Here is a 25,198-nt window from a genome sequence, read left to right as displayed (position 1 = left end):
CATCCCTTAAACCTAAAAATTAAAAAAATTAACAAATTGAAGAACAAAGAAACCGATGAGCACTACAAATGGCCTATTCACACGGAAAATAAAATTGTTTTCAACAAGTTGGACTAAATATAATTAACAAAGGGACACCGTCAAAAGTAATATGATAATAATTATAATAACTGTGGATAAATAATAATGGGTAATGATTTCCCCACTCATAATAATAAAATACTAATGTAGCATAACCATGAAACAGGGAATTCAGTAGGAAGATGAAATCTTAATAAGTTCGTAGAAATTTTCGGATCATTTTTCTAATTTTTGTGTATTTAGTTCTGAATTTTCCAAGAAAAAGGAATAAAATAATAATTTAGGGTAAAATGGGAGGATGTGGCCATGTTGACTGACGTACACTTGTGCAAGTGGTGAAAGGTGACCGGCTGAGATTGCGCCAGGTGTCTTTTTGCAATTAGGGTTGGCTATTATAGTGGAAAAATCCATTGGAATAGGTAATAAATAGTAGGAAATTCCTAAAAAAGGTTGGGAAAATTACCCGGGCCTCCTTGTGACGTCATAAAACTAGGACAACCTATAAATCATCCGTCTTGCAATGAAATAATCCAAATTGTTTTACATAACTCACTTCCCTCTTAACCCAAAGTATTGATGTTTGTTAACTTGAACTTCAATAACCTACTTCAACAAGCATCTCCCGTTAATGTTCGGAATAATTTTTTAAAATGCGTAACAATGAATCGGAGAATTCAGCAAGGGAGATGGAGTGTCAATGAGTTCGTAGCAATTTTCGGAAATATTTTTGAATTTTTGTGTATTAGTTATGAATTTTATAAGACAAAGGAATAAAATAATAATTTAGGGTAAAATGGGAGGATGTGGCCATGTTGACTGACGTACACTTGTGCAAGTGGTGAAAGGTGACCGGCTGAGATTGCGCCAGGTGTCTTTTTGGAATTAGGGTTGGCTATTTTAGTGGAAAAATCCTTGATAATAGGTAATAAATAGTAGGAAATTCCTAAAAATGCCCCAAAAATTACTCCGGCCTCCTTGTGACGTCATAAAACTAGGAGAACCTATAAATCATTCGTCTTGCAATGAAAGAATCCAAATTGTTTTACATAACTCACTTTCCTCTTAACCCTAAGTATTGATGTTTGTTAACTTCAACTTCAATAACCTACTTCAACAAGCATCTCCCGTTAATGTTCGGAATTATTTTTAAAACTGCGTAACAATGAATCGGAGAATTCAGCAAGGGAGATGGAGTGTCAATGAGATGGTAGCAATTTTCGGATAATTTTTATATTTTTTGTGTAATTAGTTCTGATTTTTGTAAGGAAAAGTAATAAAATAATAATTTAGGGTAAAAAAGGAGGATGGGGCCATGTTGACTGACGTACACTTGTGCAAGTAGTCATAAGTGACGGGGTGAGATCGCGCCAGGTGTCCTCTTGCTATTGTTTTGGCTTTTTTTGTGCAACAATATGTGGAAATAGGTAATAAATTATAAGAAAATCCAAAATATTCCCGGATAATGACAAAATCAAAATTATTTGTACATAACTCACTTTCATCTTACCCCTAATTCACGTTAACACGTATATTTCGGATAATATTCGATTTAAAATTTGTAATAATACAATAATTAGTTTCACTATATACAATAATATGTTTTGTTATAAAAGTTGAACATAAATAATAATTGCACTTGCTTTGAAGCCATCATTGCAACTACGCCTAGAGCTTTCAAGACGTCAGTTCATATTCAATAAGTTGTCCACATGCAACTGCACCTAGAGTTTTAAACACGTCAGCGGTATTCAATAAGTTGTCCACATGCAACTGCACTTAGAGTTTTTAACACGTCAGAGGTATTCAATAAGTTGTCCAAATGACGCCGCATTGGGAATCACTAATATATTTTCAATCATGTCAAATCACATACAATAATGCCAGACTTGTTCTCAATAACCTCACACAAGTGAAGCAATTTTAAAACCCTTAGTGAATATTTGTCCTAGTCTATATGAGTGTTTATATATTCAGTCTGCATTTTTTTCACAGTATATGTTAACTTTTAGAGGGATTCCACAAACATAAAATATAAAGAAAGCAAGAAATAGTAGGAGATGAACCAGTACAAAAAACAATATATAAATGGTACATAATAATTCCATAACCTTGTCACAAACGCACTCACAAAAGGTTTTCCATAAACCTTGTCCTAACATATAATAAATAAAGGCAACATTGCATATGATGCAACCATGTCCAAATCTGATACGTGATCAAAAAAAAAATGGACATGGCAGCAACATATGACTGAAGTAGATGGGCTCTTTGCATCTTGTGTTTTCGTAATTAAAGACATCAAAATATTAAGGTTTAAATCTTCCATAGTAGTTAGCATCAAAATAGCTTTGAAGCAGAGTGTAACGAAAATTCCAATTCCACTGATTTGCCTCTGCTCAAACACGAGAACCAAAATGGTTACTTCCCTTGCTGAGTATATTTGGTGACGTCGGAAACGGTAATAGATGACCAATCAAACCCGGGTACGACGAGTTTTGCATAGGATCGGAAGTAGTCGAATCCAGCTTGCATCACACGCTTCTTTGACTCCACTGCATTAGATGAGTTCTTGTATTTTTGAACAGCTACACTCCGAAGTCGTTTGTGTCTACGCTTCATGCGCTGCAACTTCGCCCTATCCAGATTGGCCTGCCTTTTGTCATCTTCAATTTGGCCTTCAACAAATTCCAAACGTGCCCTTGCCCTTTGGATTTCATCAACAAGTTGAAGATGCCTCTCCTTCCAAAAACCAACAACTCTTTCGGACTCAAAACTTCCAACAAAATGGTCATTCTGTCTAGGAATGTGACATTGCTTGTCTGGTGACTCACTTGCGTGTCGAAGGCGGTCTTTGTTTGGAGGGGTGTTTATTATGCTCACATCAAACTTGGTTAGTAAATCCATTCTTTGGGGGGAATGAGTTTGTTTGGTTGAGAGAGTATCAGTAGATGGAGACAGATTCGGTGGAGGAGTGAGTTTTGTGTGGAAGGAGAATTTATATGAAAGGGGTGATAGTAATACCAAGAAAAGGGTTCCCGCCAAAAAATATTTGGTTGACAATGTATAAATTAATTTTTGGTCTGATACAATCTAAGTTTAATCCTAACTAGTTTGGTTGAGTTAACTAAGTAGATGTCACTTCCATTGAGTTTCTTTCAACCACTATCAGTGGTGTAAGGAGAGTGTGAGGTTGACATGCTTGAAAAGCAAAACCTGACACCTCTTTTTTTTAAAATTGAAAAAAAGTACATATGTTGACTACACACAAGCTTTGGTATGTTGGTCTATAAACCTATGTTCCCTTTCTCAAACGAAATTGCATATGCAATCCTCATCCTCCCAAAACAAAGAGGATTATTCAAGCATGTCAACCTCTTCAGGCGCCAACAATACAATCGAAGATGACAAATTGGAGTCGCAGGTTCTATTTCCACATTCTACTCGCCGTCCCCTTCCTTTTTCAACATCATTTGGGAGTGAGGGGGACTCCGATGATCCATTAGAGGCAATACATGCAGTCAGTGCCAAGCTGGATTATAATTCCAGACTGATCAATTCATGGCACGAGAAATGTGTTGAAGACGAGGCAATTTTGGCTGATCTTAACATTAGAGTGAACAAAGCGTTCTCCCAAAAGAACAAGTACTTGAAGCTGAGTCATAAAAGGAAGCTGAAAGCTGAGGAGTTGGATACAGTAATGAATGATGAAATGAAAGGTTGTTTGATGAACCATATGCGATGCGAAGAGCACCATAGTGAACTGGAGTTGGCATTCAACGAAGGATTCGACAAATTCCGAGCATTTGCGGCAACTACTCATACAAGTTATGATTGGAACTATGTGTCCCCTGATGCTGTGAGAGAGATACTAGACGATGGGGGTGACATGAATGAGCATAAGCACGTCAAAGCTGCTCGGAAGAAGCCGACCGATCCGAGTAAGTGATTGCAGCTACCGCTGTTCAGTTGGTTGAGGGTGACCGTGGTATTGCACATATACTCCCTTAATGTCATTATCTAATTTAAAATAACACAAATATCAGTTTCATTTGCTTCATATATAATTATTGGGACTATGTATTGCAAGTCATCATGTGTTATAATGTCTAACATTATATTTTGAAAATATGGACATATTATTCAATAAGCAGTCAATATCACAGCAAGCGGGAATCAGTAAATGCTCCTTATCATGTCCATTTACATTAAAGAGCTGGCGTACTAATGTGTTCAAAAAAAACTGACACGTGAGTCATAAGTAACATAACATGTGCTATACATTGTTTAGTGAATGGTTTATGGTATATATATATATATATATAATAAAATTCCAAATATTGCTGAAGATTTATTTGGTCTATATCACTAGGGATATGAGTGGCCATAAGCATGTGAGACCTGCTAAGAAGAAGCTGACGAGTACGACCGAGTGATTGTGGCTACCGTTGTTCAGTTGGTTGGGGAGATCGTGGTATTGCTAAGAGGGAGCACATAATATGTTTTGCAATCAAATGTTCTTTTGTGTGTGGAATTATGAGTATTTATGTAAGTTAGTGTACCCTTTAATATTTGTCATTCAGTATCGAAATGTAATTGGCTGCAATGTTATGTTTCTTTTTTACACGCTGCTTTCTATTTGCTCTGTTCCAACAAAGTGCTTCAAGTATCCTTCAGTTACAAAAGTGTACAAAATCGTGCCCCTATTAACCAGTTGGAAAAAGTGGCTACTGCTGGAAATGATTACTGGTAATGGAAACAACAGAGTAACTGCTGGAAATGCTGCATTAGCCTGAGGATTTGAAAAATGAATCTCTGTTAAAACATAATTCACCCTAAACTGCCCATTTTACATGGTAAAAGTCATTGCTTCTTCACATAACTCAAAATTTCATACTTTATCAAATGTCTTTGAAAATTTATAAATAGGGAGAAGATGTAAAATTAACATGTCTCCAAATTTCATGGAAGAATGAAACCAAGCAAATTTTCATTTCAATTACCACTGGACATAGTAAGAGCTCATCGGTGGACATGAACAAAAACACAATAATATTCAAAAACTGAATCTATAAAACTTCACCTCATCATTAATCTTCATAACAACCACATTTCGTCTAATACAAATATAAATCATTCAGTTGGTCCGTGCATCCTGTCAAAATCGTCGAATAATGGGTCACTACGATGTATTGGAGTTGATTCGTTCGTTGTTCGACGGTGATGTCCTGCATAAACATCAAACACAAGCACATAAAAATTTTACCTATTCAAATTTTAGATGCTATTACAAATAGTGTTAGCATCTTACGGTGTGTTCAAGGCTGGGCATTGTCTTCTATCATGACCAATGTGTCCACACTCCCGACAGTGTCTAATCCCTCGCTTCATTGCCTTTTCCTTTGCTCCCGTTACTCCTTTCGACCTTCCTTTGCACCTCACTCTCTTAGGGTCTTTCATATATTGTGTTTGAGAGCTGGACCCTCCAACTTCGTTATTACTTGGTCCATCCTTCAACAACTTCAACTTCACCTGCAAACTTTTTAGAGTCTCTGACAGTAGCTCACATCCTTCTTCACTCATTAATGCATCCTCAACCACATCTGAAGCAAGTCGAGACATTGTACTCCGCTTTATTAGAAGGCCAGGATCTGCACAGTCTTTAATTTCTTTGCCATTTGCATCTGACACCAATCCACATTTCGCAGTTTTCTTCCACCTCTTCAAAATATATTTTTCGGGCATATATTCAATCTGGTCCCTTCTGAACAATGCTAGGATGTGCTTGCAAATAATTCCAACAAATTCAAATCTTTTGCAGCTACACGATGCGTGGTCAGAATCTTTGACATATACGACTTCTGCCACTCTTGTTTCCCAATTTTTCCTTTCGCTCACGTTAAAGACAACTTTACAAGCATCCTCTGTTTTGAGCTCTAGGAAACATGCTGTACTTTGTATTAGTTCTTGCTCAAACTTTTGAAACATTGTCCTTGTGTACAAGGTAGCCATTTGTTTGTTCATTGGCATCGGTAGAAGACATTGAGCCACTTCAAATGCATCTACGTGATCAGCAACTAACTTTTTTTCACGTTGATGAGAAAGTGCCCTCTCAAATCGTATTATGAAATCCATCAACGAATTTCTCCTTGATATGTATTGCTTGAAAAAACCATGAGAACCTTCCGCTCTTTGGCTGCTTGACATTCCAGCGGCAAAAAATTGTCGTGCGTAGGCTGGAACCCAAGATTCCCTTAAATCAAACATTGAACTTAGCCATGGATGGTCAGTCAAACCAGCCTTTGTAACCACAATATTCCATTTTGCATCAAACTCATCCTTATTGTCAGTATCCCATATGGCTTTCTGAAATTCACGCCAATACTCATTATAAGCGTCACGTGGTAACTTAACAGAGAACTTTGATGTGATGTGCCATATGCAAAGTCGATGAAATGTAGTCGGGAAGGCTATTGAAATCGCTATGGCCATTGCCGCATCTTGATCTGTAATGATCGTTTTAGGTTCCCCACCTGGCATGGCTTTCTTAAACTCCTCAAACATCCAAACAAACGACTCAGTCGTTTCCTTGCTCAAAAATGCGCATGCTAAAACAATTGTCTGACCATGGTTATTAACTCCCAACATTGGTGCAAATGTCAAGTCGTATCGATTCGTGTTGAATGTGGTATCGAATACAACAACATCTCCATAAAACCCATACGCCCGTCTAGAAGTTGCATCTGCCCAAAAACATCGACTAAACCTGTCATGCCCATCTCCCTCAATCTTGAAATAAAAAGCCTCATTTTTTTCTGTTCAGCCATAAAATACTCGGTCACTAGTTCAACATCGTGGTTCCTCAGCTTCCCATTCACACTACATTCAAGATTGTACATATCTTTTTTGATAAAACCGATTTTATCCATTCCTCCGGATTGCACCTCGAAAATACTTACCTTCTGATGAATGGGAATATTAACTGAACCCAACTGTTTTGTGAGTACTTTTGTAGAATCTGAAATATGACGGTGTGATCTCAATAAATGCATTCTTTCTGAGGGTGTCATCTTATGATTGTGTCCCTCTGCAAAAAGAGATATGGTATACTTCTTGCTCCCATTTGTCTTCACAACCACAATCTTAGCTTTGCAATTGCATCTACTTATTCCCCGTTGTCTTTTTCTCTCCTCGAGTTTCATCCCTCCTGTATGCACCTTGTTTGCAACATACAAATTCTTTCCTCAAAATCTCTTTCTTATTTTTCCCCCAAAAGCTAGAATGAAGTCGAATACCAAAGCCAGCAAAGAATGCATATCTATTATAGAAATTGTAAACGAGGTCAAGCGAGTCAAACTTCATCCCAACTGCTGGTGTTTCCTCATTTCTTACTTCAGGAATATAAACCCTCCCATTAGCTGTTGCACATTCATCACTCTCTGAGCCCCCAGACATTTTATCTACTATATTATTGATCCACTTCTATATTACTGCATAGCAATTATTCATTCATTAATCAGTCATTACTGCATCACAACATATCAATGCATTCCACTTACACAAAACATTGCCCAAATTGACACAAAATACGCATAGCCTAACTTCCGATTACACAAAATGCAAGCAAAATTTCATAAAAGTTACGTCATCTCTTGTGAAATAATCTGGTAAAAATAACATTAGAACCAACATGTTCAACTAAGAACACAAATGTAATTCAAACCACCAATTACAGAACTTCACCCAATATCCTCTCCAAATGCTTACTCCTAATGTCATTAAGCCTAAGTTTAGGTTCTTTTACCTACATTTCCTAATTTTCCACCCCGACCAACAACAATGAACTAAGTATATTGAATATTCATAAGGAAATGACACATTATTGATTCCAAAAATGACGCATTATTGATGCCACAAATGACGAATTTCCCACCCTCACAAAAAATAAACCAAACCCAATAAAATCAATCCAGCAAGTGAACTTACCTCTCAAAATCAATCGGGAGCTCTGAAGTCAGTCAGCTTGAAAGAATGTGGTGGACATTAGAGAAGACTCTTTGGTATTTGAGACTCCATCTCTACCAAAATCGAGGAACAACTGCTGCTGCGGCTTCTAGCTACAAAAAGAGATATGCTACTTTGCTTTCATCTGGAATCTTGTCAGCTGAATGAAAAAAGAAGGGGTTTTCACTTGAGCCATAGAATCAAAACAGGGCAACAGCTAGGTAAGAGCCATTCTTCGTAATACCCAGGATACCATAGATCGCAGGCCTCCCAACGAGCTAATGACAATCGAGTGACTATAAGTTTTGGGAGATTTGGATCCTTCTAATTGTGGGTTTGCTTTACATTCAAAAAGAGAGGATTGTGTTCTTCAGTTTTTCACAGAGAGGGAAAGAGGGGAACAACTGAAGTTGGGTTTCTAACGGGTTAGATTTCAACCCGATTCTACATGCACCCTCTTTTAAAAACTCACCGTTGGATGAAATCCAACGGCTCTTACATACCCCTCAAAAACACCCCTTATAACTTCCCACTCACTATAGAAGCTCCCTATCCTCACATATGGATCTACACTTGGGCTAGAGCACTAGCCCAATGCTTTTTTTTTTTTTTTTTTTTAGACTTAGTGGTATAAGCGAAATTTAGGTAAAGTAAATAATAGTCTAGCCCTCTATTTAAAATAAGCCCACTCTTGAAGCATATAAGAAATATTAAACATGCAATTCATAATCTATATAAATTTGATTAGAAGCAAATATTAGAATTTTTCTTCTAGCCACCCAAAACACTATATTTGAACCTTGAGAGCCTAAGAAGAAATAGCTCTCTCCCTCTAAAAAAATTGTACCAACCTATCTTTAGTGGGTTCTTCAATCTTGGTAAATTTTTCTCTTTTTTTATTCAATTTCCAATTTTAATTGTTGTTGTTAAGTTTTTATGATTTAGAGTTTGGGTGAAAACTTTTAGGGGTTATTGATATATGTTTTATTTTTGTAACTTGAATTATTAATTATGAGGGCTGCTATTTCCACCAACCTGCTTTATTTTTGGGAGCTTTCATTTTAAGACACTATATAGTTTACTAATTTGGAATATAGGAATACAATTTCACCTAATTAGCATAAAGCAAAAGACAAAAAAGTAGTACTAATTTTATAATAATGTAATTAAAAAAATTAAAATTACACACAATGCCACTCCTTTAAAATCAAAATTAGCACAAGGCCAACCACCACCACCTGCCGTCGGACAACCTCTTTCCGGCTAGCTGCTACCGTCGCAGGTCAACCATCACCACCTGCCGCCGGCCAACCTCCTTCCGGCCAACTGCCACCACCGCCGCAGGTTAGCCACTACAGCCGCCGCCGATCAACCACTGTCGACTAGCTGCCGCCAAAGATCAACCACCGTCGACTAGCTGCCGCCACCTACCGCCACCGCCCATCACCGGCCAACCACCGCCACCTGCCGCCGCCCATCTCCGACCAACCAGGGACTAACTCCATTGCCCTTTATTCACCCTAAAAAAATAGAAGAATTTGTGTCATTAAAGGGACTTGAAACTTGACCCTCAAAGGAGGAAGCCTCACTCACAAACCACTACACCAAACTTGTTTTTGTGATATCTATTCAATTACACAATATTTATATAAACAATCATCGATTAAAAAAATAAAAAATATTTCAACATAGATTCATGCAAAAATTGTAAACAAAAAAAAAAAACCCAAAAAAGTATTTTAAAAAAAAACCAAAACTACAAATGAAACCATCAAAAGGCCTCGTAGAAGAAGAATTACAAAAGAAAATTTTCATGGCAAACAAACCAAAGAAAGAAAAGGCCAACACAAAACAAAAGAAGAAAACAAAGAAAGGGAAAGCAAAAACAGAAACTGGAGAAGAAGAAGAGGAAGATGAGGTTGTTGATTACAACAATGATGTGGTCAGCCTAATCTGAGAAAAGATTTGTTATATATTTCTACTGTCATATAATGTTATAATAAGATGCAACAAACGAAAATGGAATAGGAAATTGCATTGTAGTTTCTGATAAAAAACTACAACAAACTAAAATTGCAACATAGTTTATGACAACATTTGCTCAAATTTGCAAAGAAACCAACAGGCAAAGCCATGATCAAAGTACTAACACTAAGTTCAAAACAAATTTAAGTCGATGAGCAGCTCTAGCATTCCCATAGATTTGGAAAAATTATTCTAAAATTGAAATATGGAACAGGAAACTACATTGCAGTTTCTGATAATAAAAAAATGCAACAAACAGAAACTTCAGTGCAGTTTATGAAAAAACTATGCCCAAAAGTGAAAAAAAACCAAAAGGCAAAGCCATGATCAAAGTACTAAAACTAAGTTCAAAACACATATAAGTAGATGAGCAGTTGTAATATTCCCATAGACTTGGAAAAATTATTCTAAAATCGAAATAAGGAACAGGAAACTGCACTGCAGTTTCTTATCAAAAATTGCAACAAATTGAAACTGCAATGCAGTTTATGACAACATTTGCTCAAATGTGAAAAGAAACCAAAAGGCAAAGCCATGATCAAAGTACTAAAACTAAGTTCAAAACACATTTAATTCGATGAACAGCTGTAATATTCTCATCGAGTTGCAAAAATTATTCTAAAATTGAAATATGGAATAGGAAACTGCACTGCAGTTTTTGATAAAAAAATGTAAAAAAAAATAAAAAAAATCTGCTTAAATATGAAAAGAAACCAAAAGGCAAAGCCATGATCAAAGTACTAAAATTAAGTTCAATACACATATAAGTAGATGAGCAGTTGTAACATTCCTATAGACTTGGAAAAATTGTTCTAAAATCAAATTATGGAATAGGAAACTGCATTGCAGTTTTTGATTAAAAAAAAATGCAACAAACAGAAACTTCAGTGCAGTTTATGGAAAAAAATATGCCCAAAAGTGAAAAGAAACCAAAAGGCAAAGCCATGATCAAAGTACTAAAACTAAGTTCAAAACACATATAAGTAGATGAGCAATTGTAACATTCCCATAGACTTGGAAAAATTATTCTAAAATCGAAATATGGAACAGGAAACTGCACTGCAGTTTCTTATCAAAAATTGCAACAAACGGAACTATAATGCATTTTATGACAAAACATCTGCCCATGTTTGCATAGAAACCAAATGGCAAAGCCATAATTAAAGTACTAAAACTAAGTTCAAAGCACATTTAAGTCGATGAACAATCATAATATTCCCATAGACTTGCAAAAATTATTCTAAAATAGAAATATGGAACAGGAAACTGCCCTGCAATTTCTGATCAATCTACTACAACACTAACAAAACAACAACCCAAAAACTTCATGAAAACAAGCATTGAATGACAGTTGCAAAGGAATATCCACTAATGAAACAATTGCATAATTTTCATTAACTTCAAAAAACATACCTCAGCAGCAGAACAATTGAGCTTCACATCAAAATATGAACAATGCAATAGAAGAAGAAGATCGAAAAATATACTGCAATTTCTAGAAAAACCAAAAGTTCTCATATGTGCAAAGAAAACTGATGAGGCCTTATATGTACAAGTAAAATAACAAATTTTAAAATTTTAAAATCCATAAATTAAATAAAAATCATCCTTAGTGGCATCACTTACATCTATGTTGCATACAAAAGAAAATTGAAGATAAAAAAAATAATAAAGCAGGTACAATCATCAACAAGCAGCAATCAAGAACTCAAGAAAATACAATCATCAACTAGCAAAAAATTCTAGTAAAATAAGTACAAAAATAATATATGAAAATTTCTACTAAAAACAAATTATATATGGAAAGCATTGACAAATTAGGGATTCACCTTCTGATTTGCTTTGTTTCTTCTTGCAATCATTTCATGGCTTGAAATTCCAAGTACTTTGTAATATGAGAGAGATGGTGTGGCGTGGAGTGGAGAGGATCAGAGAGAGCACACATTTTGGCCTTGGCAAAGGAAAGAATAAGTTGTAAAGAGTGAAGAAACAATTAGGGCAAAGAAAAAAAATAATCAATTTGGCAAAGAAAAGAATAATCAATTTGGGAAAAGGAATGTTGAACCTTGGTTACCTGGGAGAGGAGAGCACGCCTTCTTGTTTGTTGGGAACTTGGGAGAGGAAAACAACCTGTTGGAAACTTGGGAGAGGAGACCAACGTCTTGTTAGGAACAAAAACTCTGCCTACAGCCATCTTGTTTATCTTGATCTCCTGCAAAGAGAGGCCAAAGAGAGATGAGGAGGCTGTGGAGTCGGCGAGGTCGAGGACCTAAACTCCCTTGAGGTTAACCTCAACTTCCAGCAGAGAGAGATTGATGAAAGAGATCTAATTTTGGTCAGGTTTTTAAACAAAAAGGGTAAAATTGTATTTTAACTTTGTAATTTAGACAGGCCCAACGAATCTGGGCCTTCTCTTTGGCCTAATCCAAAATAACAATTCTTTCTTAAGTATTAAAACCCAAACAAAAATACCCAATATCTCAAATACTAATTAGTAAAGTTACTTATGTCTAATACCTAATTTTGCTTTTATTTATTTTTCCATCCACTTTATATTTTCACCCACAATATAAATTTTAAAAATACAATTTTATTTTTTCACCCACCATTATTCCTAAAATACCCAGTCTTATTTCAGTGTTTTCTGAACACACTGAAATGGATCCCAGCTACGCCAGCTCTCCCTCTTGACAACCGAGAAAACCACCATGAACAACACCCATCTCCTCGGACTCATAAAAAATTAGGACCAACTTCGATGAAAACCAACACGAACTCTTTTCACTTTCTCTTTCCACACCATCACAATTCTTTGGTGGAATAGCAGATTTCACATGTAGATTGAGAACTTTTTGTCCCTCTATTTCAATGCTTTGTTTTTGCCTCCCTGAAATTTTTGTCTTCAACCTCCGTAGAGACCACAAGCCTTGCCGAAAAAGACCAAAAAATTTATCAGAGAATTGAGAGGATCTAGAGATTGTGACCCAACAAACCGGTGCAGTTTTGATAATGATAAAAAAAGAAAGAAAGAAAAAAGGTTTCCTATGAGACCTGAGTTGCTTAGACGGAGAAAGTGAAGAAACAGAAGATGAGACTTTCTTAATTTGTTTGGTGCAATTTTCTTTTACTTTTATTAATTATTGAAACGTGAAATTCTCAAGACACCCACACGCTGCCCGCAGTGGGTGGCGATGCGTGGGCCACTGTGTGTCGGCCCATTATGTTCTAAAATACTCCCATGTCGTCCTGAGCACGACTCTATGCTCGAAATTGGAATTGGTTGTCGTTTGACTGTTGAATGGATATTGCACCTATTATGCGATATCCGGGTTCGATAGGTTCGGACCGTTCGATCGGTTCCAATTTTAACTATGTTGTTTCTGGTACCTCTAGGACTGTGTAGGAACTTTCGGATCAGAAATCGGAGGTCGTGGGCCTTGTGAGCCTCGCTGGCCCGATTGACCAATATAAAAAGTTTGACTGCTTGGTTGACCATGAGTCTTCCCAGACTGTCTCATCCTTCATGAAGTACTAGAATGACCCTATAAACCTTCTTAAAGATTGTGCACACTTCGAGACCTGGGAACTAGAGTTTTGAGTTAAATTTCATTGTTAGGTACGTTTGGTAATTAAGTCCGTTTATTCTCTCGAATAGGTACCACACTTCACGTACCCCAGAGGAAGAGTCCTCTTAGAATTTAACAGCATTGGACTTGTTGTGAGTGGACATATGTTTTTAAATGAACATTGTTTTTCAAACATGGAATTGCTTGCATAAATTTGATTTGATTGGAAAATTGGTTATTTTGGGTTAATTGAGATTATGGGATTATATTATCAGGCTAGTCTTGGCTTTTACATTGTGATATGGGATTTCTAAGGATTATTATTTTATTATTATTATTATTATTAAAGTATATGGATTTTGATATATTTTGGGATATGGGATTTATGTGGCTACATACCATTTGTTGTACCTTCCTTTGGTTCAATATGAAAAGGATGATGGAATTATGGAAAAGAATTAAAGTTGGTCTTTGGGACCCATCAGGGCACACATATACTTTTTTGGAGGTAAGTGAGGATGTTAGTCTACGCTTATGATTGGATTCAGCCACACGTACAATGCAGGTCCCCGTGTATGTGCTAGGGAGCAAAAGTCCCCCGGTTGGACTGCTCATCCTTACACATGTATGATGCAGAATCCCGACATGTGGTTGAGAACAAACAGTCCCCGAGTTGGATTATTTCCCCTGGTACATATCTTGTTATGGTGAATGTTTGTGCGTGTATATATATATATACACACACACACATGTATATGGGTATATGTGGATTTATTTCCATGTTGAGGTTTCTTGGGCATATGCATTGAGAATACTTTGCACAGGAATGAACATTTGAAATGAATTTCGGAATTGAGATGGGATATTTGGAAATTACTTGGCTTATTGTATTTTTACAAGGGTATGGTTGCTGGAAAAAGAATTTTGGGTTTTGATGATTATATTTTATACTAATGGGTTTACTTTAGTGGTGTTGAATTTATGGTTTTACAATAAGGATTAAATTAACAAGTTTACATTATTTTCTAAAACGGAGGGGTTATTTATGTTGAATATAAATGATGTTTAACGCTTGTTTTCGTCTACTCACATTTTTTGTTTTGCGCCCCCCCAGGTTCTAGATAGTTGAGGTCGAGACCACGTCATCGAGGCATCATCGTTATCCGCTCCATAGTAGTGTGCTAGTTCTGTACATTTTATTTTTCCCCAGGTTGTAAACTTAATTTTTAGTAGCTCTGCTTGCTCGTTTTGAGTTTGGGTAGAAGGCATGATCTTAACTGTTTTGCTTGACTTCACTTTGTACATGCTAGAAGTTAGGTTTATTCTTGCACTTGTTTGCAGGTACTATAAATTAGAAAATATTCCAGTTACAGTGGGGACTCTGTCGAAATTTCAGTAGAAGTCGAATAGTGAATCAGTTTAAATTAGGGCTAAATGACTTTTAGTAAAGTGGGTCCCATTTGTCAGGTGTCGGACAAGAAGCAGGGTTCGTCATGGGTTCCGAGGGAGAATCTAGGGTGGGTCCTATCATGTTGGGCTCGAATATGAGTTAAAACAAAGGAGTTATGATCTACGGTAGTTAAGGGCAATTTTGTAATTTTAAAAAATTCAGATTTTTAAGAGAGGAGGTGGTTGTGTTTTGCTCTCTCCTCCCCCATTTTCTCTCTTCTAAGAGCAAATCCAACCCAAAAGGCTAAGGCAAGGCAATGGCTGCCACTATTCATGTGAATAGTGGCAGCCTTGCCTTTTTTAGTTCCACTCCAAATGGCAAGGGCAAGGGCAATTACTATTCATTTTAATTTATTTTATATTTTTTTTATACTTAAACCATTAATTTTGGCATAAGAAGTGAAAAATAAGACTAGGTATTTATATATATATAAAATCTGAAAATTTTGATTTTTTTTAAAATTTTTGTAGTTGCTGACGTCATCAATGACGTTAGCAAACTCAAGCAAGATTTGACTTTGGGCCTGCCTAGACTTGTGGCCCCCATCAATTGCCTGGACTTGCCTTTGTGCGTTGGAGACAAAAACTAGGCCTAGGCCCCCTCTTACCTGGGCAAGCCAGCAGCGCTGGACATGCTCTAATGAAAAGCGGTGCACAGCGCCGCCTGAGGAAAATTCTAGGGGCCACCCCTCTCGTGGGGTGTGGTCGACATTTGACCGAGCCATTAGTTGATCTCTCGTGGTTAGAGTCCACGTGTTGATCTCTTATTGGGTAGACTGGGCTTGACTATTACTGAATGTCAAAACTAATAAAATGTTTGTAAAATGGATATTAGTTGGGGCTACAAACTCGATTCACTTGTTTCAAATAAATAAATAAATCTTCCAGTTCTTGAAGGTGTGGCAACTCTCTTCAGTTTCTCTCTTTTTTTTCTCTTCTACATAGTCGACTGTTGAGACTCTCTCTTCAGCAACTTCAGATTATATTGCAAAAAAGACGACTTCAACTTACTGAAATTGTTACCGAGTACAAAATAATATTAGAACAAAGAGCGGAGCCACGACTTGGCTCCAGCTAATTAGTGAAATTGTTCAGTACAAATGTTTACCAACATGTATTAAATAGCCAATTCGAAACCTGATTAGAGAACTGAAATTGAATAGAAATGATTTATGAATAACTTAAAACGGAAAATAGGGAAGCTGAGATAAGTATATTAAATAGTCATTCACATGCATACTATAAAGTGGAATCCAAAGAATTGTACAACCGTACAAATCCCATCTCTGAAAAATACATGATTTTTTATTGGTCCACGGGGGCTTCATTCTCATCTCTCAAAATTGCAAAAAATAAATTAAATTCTTAGGCCTCTCCTCAGATGACACCAACTTCTTCCAGATGATGCAGATGCAATCCCATGTTATCCCCACATCTGGAGCATTGCTTTTTTTCCCACTTCGTTTTTTTCCACTTCCTTACAGTGGGAGCTTTTTCGGATTCCGTCGAAATTATGTTGTTGTACCTAGTTAGAACAACAAAAAGAATTGAAACTTGTAAGCAGACTGACCAAAATGTTAGATTTTGGAGAGATCAGAGCTTGAGGAAGAAGCAGATGAATTCTCATTCTAATTCAAGCACACACTGTGCACACTTAACTGTTGGGAACAGAATATTCCCACATTACATCATCCAAATTTAGCCATCCATTCTTCTATTCTAAGATTACATCTTAGCTGTCCACTTGGACTGTAATCCAAGGGCTCACATTTAAATCTGTAAATTTAAACTAAATACAAAACAATATCAACTAAAACACTTATATTTCAACACTCCCTTCTAAGTGTTTAGCTGGGATTACTCCAAGCTTTCTTCTCAGGTATTCAAACCGATCCCTGGCCAATGCCTTGGTAAAAATATCTGCTGTTTGCTCTTCAGTCTTGCAATATAACAAATCAATCTCTCCATTTTGCAACGCATCTCGAATGAAATGAAATCTTCTGTTTATATGCCTTGTCTTTTGATGATGCACAAGATTCTTGGTTATGGCTATAGCTGAACTATTATCACATAGAATTGGAGTAGCACCAACCTATTCTTAACCAAAATCTGAGAGAACAAATCTCAGCCAGATTGCTTGTCAGTGGCTTTTGCTGCACTAACATATTCAGCTTCTGCAGTGGATAGTGCAACACTGCTTTGCTTGACAGATGCCCAAGAAAATACACCTGATCCAAGACTAGATGCATATCTAACTGTGCTTTTCATGTCATCTTCACTCCTGACCAATCACTATCACAGTAGCCCAAAACCATCGCTTCTTTCCCTTTCTCATATGCTATGCCATAATCAAGTGTGCCTTGAATGTATCTGAGTATCCTCTTAGCAGTTCCCATATGTTTTATGGTTGGACCATGCATAAATCTAGCCAAAAGGCTTGCAGCAAACATGAGATCCGGTTTTGTTGCAGTCAAGTATAACAAAATTCCAACTATTTGTCTACACACACTTTCATCAGCTTGTTCACTCCCATCCATCTTAGATAATTTTTCATTCACTGCAAGAGGAGCAGCAACTGATTTGCAATCTTTGAAACCAAACTTGTCTAGCAATGTCCTTGCATATTTCTTCTTATGCAAGAAGATGTAGGACTCTGTTTGTATCACACCTAAACCCAAGAAATAAAGTAATAACCCAAGGTCAGTCATCTCATATTGTTTCATCATTTCAGTTTTGAACTCCATCATCAATTCTCCTGAGCTTCCAGTGTAAATAATGTCATCCACATACAGGGAAACAATGAGTATTCCACTTTCTGCAGATTTCACATGCAATGTTGCCTCACTAGGACTTTGAAAACCAGCCTTTGTAAAATAAGAGTTGATTTCTTCGTACCAAGCTCTTGGAGCTTGCTTAAGGCCATATAATGCATTCTTGAGTCTGTAAACTCTATCCTCTTTGTTCTTAATGAATCTAGAGGGTTGATCAACATATACTTCCTCATGTAATACTCCATTCAAAAATGTTGATTTCACATCTAGTTGAAACAGCTTTCAGCCTTTATGTGCAGCCAAAGCAATCAATGTCCTAATTGTATCAAGCCTAGCAACAGGTGCAAAGGTTTCATTAAAGTCTATTCCAGGCTTTTGAGAGTAACCCTTGGCAACAAGCCTTGCTTTATTTTTCTGAACCAAGCCATCAAGATTCAACTTGGTTTTATAGACCCATTTGACACCAATTACTAGTTTATCAGATGGTCTATTAACCAACTCCCAAGTGTTGTTCTTCTCTATTATTGCAATTTCATTCTCCATTGCTTTTTGCCATGACTCATCTTTGACAGCTTCTTCAAATGTCTCAGGCTCAATGATGCACAGATTGCATCTTTCATATATTTCAGCAATACTTTTATATTTCAGAGGAGTATGATCAATATCTTGTGGTCCTAGACCAATTTCAACATGCTCTTCTTATGAGGTCTCTGCTTGAGGCAAGCTAGCTGCACCAGTCTCCTTTTCTTTCTCAGTAAGCATATCAATGAGTGGAACTGAGATACTGCATTCCTTTTGCCTATTCCAATTCCAGCTTGCTTCCTCATTGAATACAACATCTCTGGAAATAACTACTCTTCCAGATGCGATGTTGTAAAGCCTGTAGCCCTTTTCACAGCTTCCATATCCTAGAAACACACATCTTGTGCTAGCCAAATCGAGCTTCTGTCTTTGTTGACTAGGAACATGTGCATAGCACAAAAAACCAAACACTCTTAAGTGCTTAATTCCTGGCTTTCTACCACTATAGACTTCAAAAGGAGTCTTCTTGTCCAAAGCCTTAGTTGGACACCTATTTAGGATATATACTGTAGTGTTAACAGCTTCAGCCCAAAATTATCATACACCTAGCCCTCTCCACAATGGTCTGTGTAATAAACATTCCCCTACGGTGTTCGAAATGCAGTCTTCTCAGCATCTTTGGTTGACATCTTGATCTAATTGTAGCCACTAAACCCATCCATGAATGACAGCAAGCCTTGACTCGAAGTTGAATCGATCAAGATATCCATGTTGGGCAGCGGGAATTCATCCTTTGGGCAAGCTCAGTTGAGATCCCGATAGTCCGTGCATATTCTAATTACACCAGTCTTCTTTTTCACAGGGACAATATTTGCTAACCATGTCGGGTGCTTGATTGGCTTGATGAACCCAGCAGCCAACAACTTTTTGACTTCCACTTTGATTTGCTTTTCAATTTCAGGATGGAAATTCCTGCTTGGCTGCACAATAGGTTTCGTACCAAGCTCAATATTCAAAGTGTGACTTACTAAGTTTGGATTTAAGCCAGGCATTTCCTCGTAGCTCCAAGCGAACACATCTCGGTATTCCCTTAGCAAAGATACCAAGGCCTCCTTCTCCTCACTTGTCAAATGAACGTTGATGGAGATGGGCCTTGAGGCAGAGGGATCCTCACCCAAATCAATTGCTTCCAGCTACTTAGCTACCGCTGTTGATCCATCTTGCATGTGTCTAGGTGCTGTCATTGGCTCTTGGAAAGCACAAGGCGTGGGTGCCTTGTCATCTGGACCCTTACGGCTGTTTGCTTGCATTGCTTCTCCCCCATACTCGGGGCTTTCCCGTAGGATACGGTTAAGCCCCCAGTCCCATCATAAGCGGTGGACGCATTGGGGACGATCGTAGGCATGGTTGTTGACTTCCGAGTGCCTCTTTCTTTCTCGATCGACAATGGTGATGAGCTCCTCGTTGCTTAGATCATGGATTTCAGTCCATGAAGGAAGATAGGTCCCGAAATCCTTGGATGGGTTGCTTCCAGCACCTATGCATTTGGTGTAAAATTCTGCCTTGGAGTAGTGAGCTTCATTTTTGTTGAATGGTGCTTGATTTCAAGGTATGCGGAATGGCCTCAGCTTGATCCTTCCCTTCACACATTGATGATAAGTAGAGACCACAAGTTTATGCTTGTTGAGCCATGGCCTTCCCAACAAAGCATGGTAGGCCACATCCATGTCTATGACATAGAACTTGGTAAGTGACCGAATTGGCCCAACCTTCAAATTTACTTGCATGTGCCTGACTGTGACTTCACTCTTATTCCTAAAACCGCTGATGCTTGTTTGAGATTGCACAATTTTGGATAATGGAATACCTGCTGTCGTAAGCACGGACAAAGGCAATATATTGACAAAGGAACCCGTATCTATCAAAGCTCTTCTTATAAACACATCGTTGATTTGTCCTTCCAAGTAAAGTGGCCCTCTATGATCCAAATATGGAACTTCCATGACAGGACCCGATCCCAATTCCACTTTGGAATTCGAACCAAGCCCTGTGCGTGTCCGACATCTGGCAGCTGTCGGGCACAAATGACCATTTTACCCCTCCTGCTATAGTTACTAGGAAAACTTTCTTTAGACTTCTGCCGAAAATTCGGCAGAGTCTCCCCTGTATTTTGACCAAATCCAAATTTTTCCACCTGTCAAACAATCAAATAAATCTACACCAACTGCCAAAATTGAATAACCAAGTATTCACCAGCTCCAGTTTTCCACTCAAACTAGATATCAGAGCATTTTCTAAATTTTACAGGGTTTCAAGGGCTTTTCTACAAAACTCTACCTCTTTTGGTGGCGCGGAAGCTATGAATAGCCCGGTGGTGGATCCTGCACACTTCTACGGCCTAGGGGCGAAAAACAGGTTGAAAATGTGAGTGGACCAAACATAAGATTCTTGAAAACAGTTTACAATCATAATAACCCCCATTTAAAGCTAAGTAAGGATATAAATCGATGATTTGTCTATATGTCGATACAAGGTATTCAAATAAGCATGTAAAAACATACTAATGAATATACTCGTATAACTGAACAAATATATAAAGATATAAATGCGCGAATATCAAGAAACTGGTATAAAATAACTGAAAGTCATAAGTGGATAAAAGAAAGTTCAAAATCCTTTGAAACTACCACCTATTTGTACCCCTGTCATATCCGTCAATTCCCTTGGCAGGTCTCGGGCGTCACGCAGTCTACCCGAGCCGCAAACTGGCGAAATCAGGGGACTATGATCAGCCTGATCCGCCGGCAGATTCCTCGATGACACCAAGTCAGCTCGAGTCGCTCTGGCAGGATGCAGGGGACCGTAGTCAGCCTGATCCGCAATCCTGGCAGGTCTCGGGGACACAGAGTCAGCCGAGCCGCAATCCTGGCAGGTCTCGGGACACCAAGTCTGCCGAGCCGCAAATCCTGGCACTCACGGTCCGAGCGTCCCCGAAACTCGTGAGGCAAAGTCAAGTGCACTAACTGAACTGTAAACAGACTGGATGTCCGTAGACATCGGTCCGTCTGAGGGTAATCACCAAATGAAAGGGTGGGTACATGGTGGTTCTAAACAACTATTTTAGAAAAACCTGATAAGTCTCTGTAATCTGATAAATCTAAAGTAAGCTGCCATTTCTGTATCACAAATCTCAAATCTACTGCTCAACTGAGTAATATAAAAATTAGGATGCTTTACGCTACATTTCATGCTCGGAAAACATGTAATAACACTTATTCAAGATCAGATACTGAAATTTATTCAGATAAGCTGATTTTATAAAAACTTATTTATATAAAATTAATATAAAATCAGTTATAAAATCTTATTTATATAAATCATCTCTCTGCTTATTTATATAAAAGCCTGTATGAAAGAAAGTCCACTCACAGTTGGTCCGAGCTAGCTGGACCCTTCAAAGGCCACTCCTGCGGGTCGATCGGACCCCTGATGCATGATTAACTATGGATAATAAATTAATAAACTGCTGAATAAAAAGAATTTAAATTAAACACCCTGCCCCCGGCTCCTAGAAATACGTGCACTGGCTTTAAAGTTACTCCTATTACCACATCAGTTTTGGAAGACCCGATGCTTAACTAAGGGATAAACTGCCAGATCGGCCGATCCGGAACCCGTGGGGTCCACGATCTCCGATGGCCAATCTGGGCTTCTCTGAAGGTTCTTCATAGAGAAGGAACCATGTTCCGCGAATTTGGTCCGAAACGGACGGTCGGATTAGCCAAAATCGCGTTATCGCTTAAAATTCAAACCCTAGCCACAGGGTTCGCGATTTCGGAGTATCCGGGACTCCGATTTGCAATCCGTCAAATCATACACGATCCTGGAATCATGTAGACCGACATATCCAAGATTCAGTACGATCCAACAATTGGACGACACTGCACCCAAGGATCGCGCGATATGGAAAATCCGTTCGGGGCTCAAACGGACTCCGAATCGAGATCCGTGAAATCCTACGCGCTCGTGACGACACGAGGATCTCAAAACTGTCTAGAGTCACTCCACCACCCTTTCCCACGCACCGCCACACGCGTGGGCAGATTCGGGTGTCCAAAGCAATTTTGGGTTGCCAGAAAACCTCGAAACCAAGACTCCAAACTCCTATCCTAGGTAAAACACCCCATTTGGAGTCACTTTTGTTCTTGGACATACCCCAAAAAGTGACCGGAAATGGCCGATCACGGCGGCCGAAGTTTTGGCCAAATTTCAAGTCGAAAATCGAACGTTCTAGAGCCAAAATCGATCGAAACCCATACATCCATCAGCTAGAACACGAAAAATAGCTGAGAAACCATACCTTACTCGATCGATTTGGTGGAGAATTGAAGGAGAAAAACGAGCTGGAAGTCTGAACTGGAAATCGGCAAACAATGGCAGATTTCGGCGAGCTCCGGCCACGGCCACGGCAACGGCGGCGACGGGTCAGGAAATGACGGCGGTCGAGTGGTGGTTCGTTTGGTACCAACGACGGAGATCGGTTCCAAGTGTGGAGGCCATGGTGACGTCGGGAAGGAGGAAAGGTCAGGCTGCTCGCTGGAATCGGGAGGAGAGAGAGAGAGAGGAGAGAGAAATGAGGAGAGGGATAAAAATCTGACTTTTTGGCCAAATTATCATTTTTCTCTTCGCGGTATTTTGATCGTATTTTCTTCGTTACAACTCCGATTCGAGTCTACTCCGTGTCTACGAACTCGTTTCGCCGTGTTCTACGCAACAGCGCAAGCGGAATTACCAAATTCTTTCTTGATCAAAAAGTTAACTTTTTCTCTATTAAAATATGTGAGGGCAAACTTGTCTTTTTGCTAGAAGATATTAATCCTACTTTTTAGATATTTTGTTATTTTCTTGATATTTTGTTTTGGGTTATTACATTCCATGTCTTCGTCCGTGAAGACAATAACATTGTCATTTTCCAAGGATGACCTTTCTGGTTGAGCAGTGAAGCAATGAGGATTAGACTCCGCATAGATGTTCATAAGAGCTATGACAGCTGCTTCCCTTGCTTGAGGCCCAAAACCAAGTTGGTCAAAGAGTGACTTGAACTTCGGGTTTCTTTGGAGCACCTGTGAAGCTATGGGCCCTTGTTTTAGACTTACGTATCGTTCCATCACACTTGTTTCAGCTTCCATAAGGTTATAAAACGTTACAGCAGCCGTTTCCTGCTGTCCCGATGAAGCCCCCTAGTAGCATTCTTCCGGCATGTCCAGAATGAAAACTTCATTGCTTGAGTCGTCACCCCATCCATCAGCGAGTGGCCATGGCACGTTGTAACTTGAAGGCTTCGAATATTTACACCAATATGCCTTCTCCATGTTTTCGCAAGGTTCCCACATAGCTTTTGGCGGCTTTGGGTCATTCCTCCATGGGTGGCACAATTCATCATCCTCGAGCACTTCAACAGAACATGTAATGATAGCAGCTACCTCTTTTTCCCATCATTTTGGCAAGGGGTCTTCATCAATTGTTTGCTTCCTTAAGGGAAGCTCAAGGACTCCCTCATGTATTTTGGCATGTAAAATCCTCCTTAGACTCTGACACGCAGTAGTTGGATGCCCTACAAATTGATGATAATGGTAGTACCTACGATCATTCTTCTCCTCTTGGGTAGGAATTTTGTAGGGTCTGACAGGCCTGATTACACCATCAGCAATCATCGTGTCAAGGATAGCATGAAATTCTTCATCTTTGCGTGGTAGTGGCGGATATGTCTCATTATCCTTCCGTTTCCAGCATGGCAATGACATCCTCTTGGGTGACAAAAGATGGTCCCTTTTGTTCAGACCCCTTTCCAGCAGCAGCAGACTCCTTTTGTGGAAGTTTCTCGTTTTCTTCACTTGGCTTGGGCATCGAGCTTTTCAGCTCCTTGATTGTCTCCGCCATCTCCCTCTGAGTCTCTCCCATTGCATGGATGGTTGCAACAAGGTTTGTGAGGGTGAAAGTTCCCTCACTTGCACGTTCTTCTTCTCTAGATGAGGCATGTTGCCTTGATTCCGAGTCACCATGACTTGGCCCGTCTTGGGAGGTCATGTTGTTGCTTCTGGTCTTCTTCTTTGGAGGCAATGATGAAGATAATAGAGCAGAGTCGCCAATTTGTGTAGGGGGCTTTTTCTTCCGGCAGCTGTAAATGGGCTGGGCTACCGTAAAGGGCAGACTGATGAAATTGTCCCCTTTATCTAGCTCGAAAATTAAGCCCCAAAAATGCTTCGAAAGGGCAGCAGAGCCTTAGCAGGCATTTTGGTTACCTTCACCAACTAAAATCAACATAAGTTTAGCACTGAGGGGAAGTTTAGGCTCTCTTGGGGAAAAAAAAAAGGAAGAGTTAATGACAGATAGGAGAAGTTTCTAGGAGATTTGGCTAAGAAAGGAGAAGTAAAGAACAATGCTCTTCCGGCAGCTTGACAGATGCTCTGTCTGCCAGAAAAGGAAGATGGAGAAGAAAGGTGAATAGTGCACGAGTTTGCTGGATTTTTGCATGTAAGAGAGGAAGCTTGCTCTCTGGGTCTGAGTTGGTTTTTTTGGGTGGAAGAGACATCATTTTATAGCCACTGGAAACCATCACTTTCCAAGAAACCCTAATGGCTTCTACCCATTTTGGCCAAGCTTTTCCCTTCCTTTCTCATCTCCTTCCTTGACTTTTCCCCTCTTGATGAAATCCCCTCTGCCTATTTGCACCATAACAGAGTTTTTTTTTTTTTTAGCTCAAGGCCCCATTTTCCCTTAGCT

The 25,198-nt window shown here is 38.7% G+C and overlaps 1 protein-coding gene and 1 long non-coding RNA gene across 2 annotated transcripts; both read right to left on the bottom strand.

The window, feature by feature from the left end:
• Positions 1 to 9,532: 9,532 nt before the first annotated feature.
• On the bottom strand, positions 9,533 to 12,380 carry LOC117626513. Its single transcript, XR_004585584.1, has 3 exons — positions 12,182 to 12,380; positions 11,937 to 12,058; positions 9,533 to 9,602 (listed from the first exon to the last, which is right to left on the bottom strand). It is a non-coding gene; the product is annotated as an uncharacterized LOC117626513 (long non-coding RNA).
• A 6,212-nt stretch (positions 12,381 to 18,592) lies between these two features.
• Positions 18,593 to 19,820, bottom strand: LOC117625537. Its single transcript, XM_034357081.1, has 3 exons — positions 19,710 to 19,820; positions 19,295 to 19,395; positions 18,593 to 18,965 (listed from the first exon to the last, which is right to left on the bottom strand). The coding sequence occupies exons 1-3, from the start codon at positions 19,818 to 19,820 to the stop codon at positions 18,593 to 18,595; spliced, it is 585 nt and encodes a 194-aa protein (XP_034212972.1).
• Between the last annotated feature and the right edge of the window lie 5,378 nt (positions 19,821 to 25,198).

The sequence above is a fragment of the Prunus dulcis genome, chromosome 4 (genome assembly GCF_902201215.1).
Source record: "Prunus dulcis chromosome 4, ALMONDv2, whole genome shotgun sequence".
Taxonomy (NCBI): domain Eukaryota; kingdom Viridiplantae; phylum Streptophyta; class Magnoliopsida; order Rosales; family Rosaceae; genus Prunus; species Prunus dulcis.
This window is presented reverse-complemented; position numbering and strand designations above follow the sequence as displayed.

What these genes read in the sequence shown, in the direction of transcription:
- LOC117625537 (XM_034357081.1), bottom strand. Translation starts at nt 19,820, where the DNA reads ATGCCTACGATCGTCCCCAATGCGTCCACCGCTTATGATGGGACTGGG. An exon ending in AGCAATGCAAGCAAACAGCC is followed by an intron (nt 19,396 to 19,709) that starts GTAAGGGTCCAG and finishes CCTATTGTGCAG; the next exon opens with CCAAGCAGGAATTTCCATCC. An exon ending in CCAATCAAGCACCCGACATG is followed by an intron (nt 18,966 to 19,294) that starts GTTAGCAAATAT and finishes TATCCTAAATAG; the next exon opens with GTGTCCAACTAAGGCTTTGG.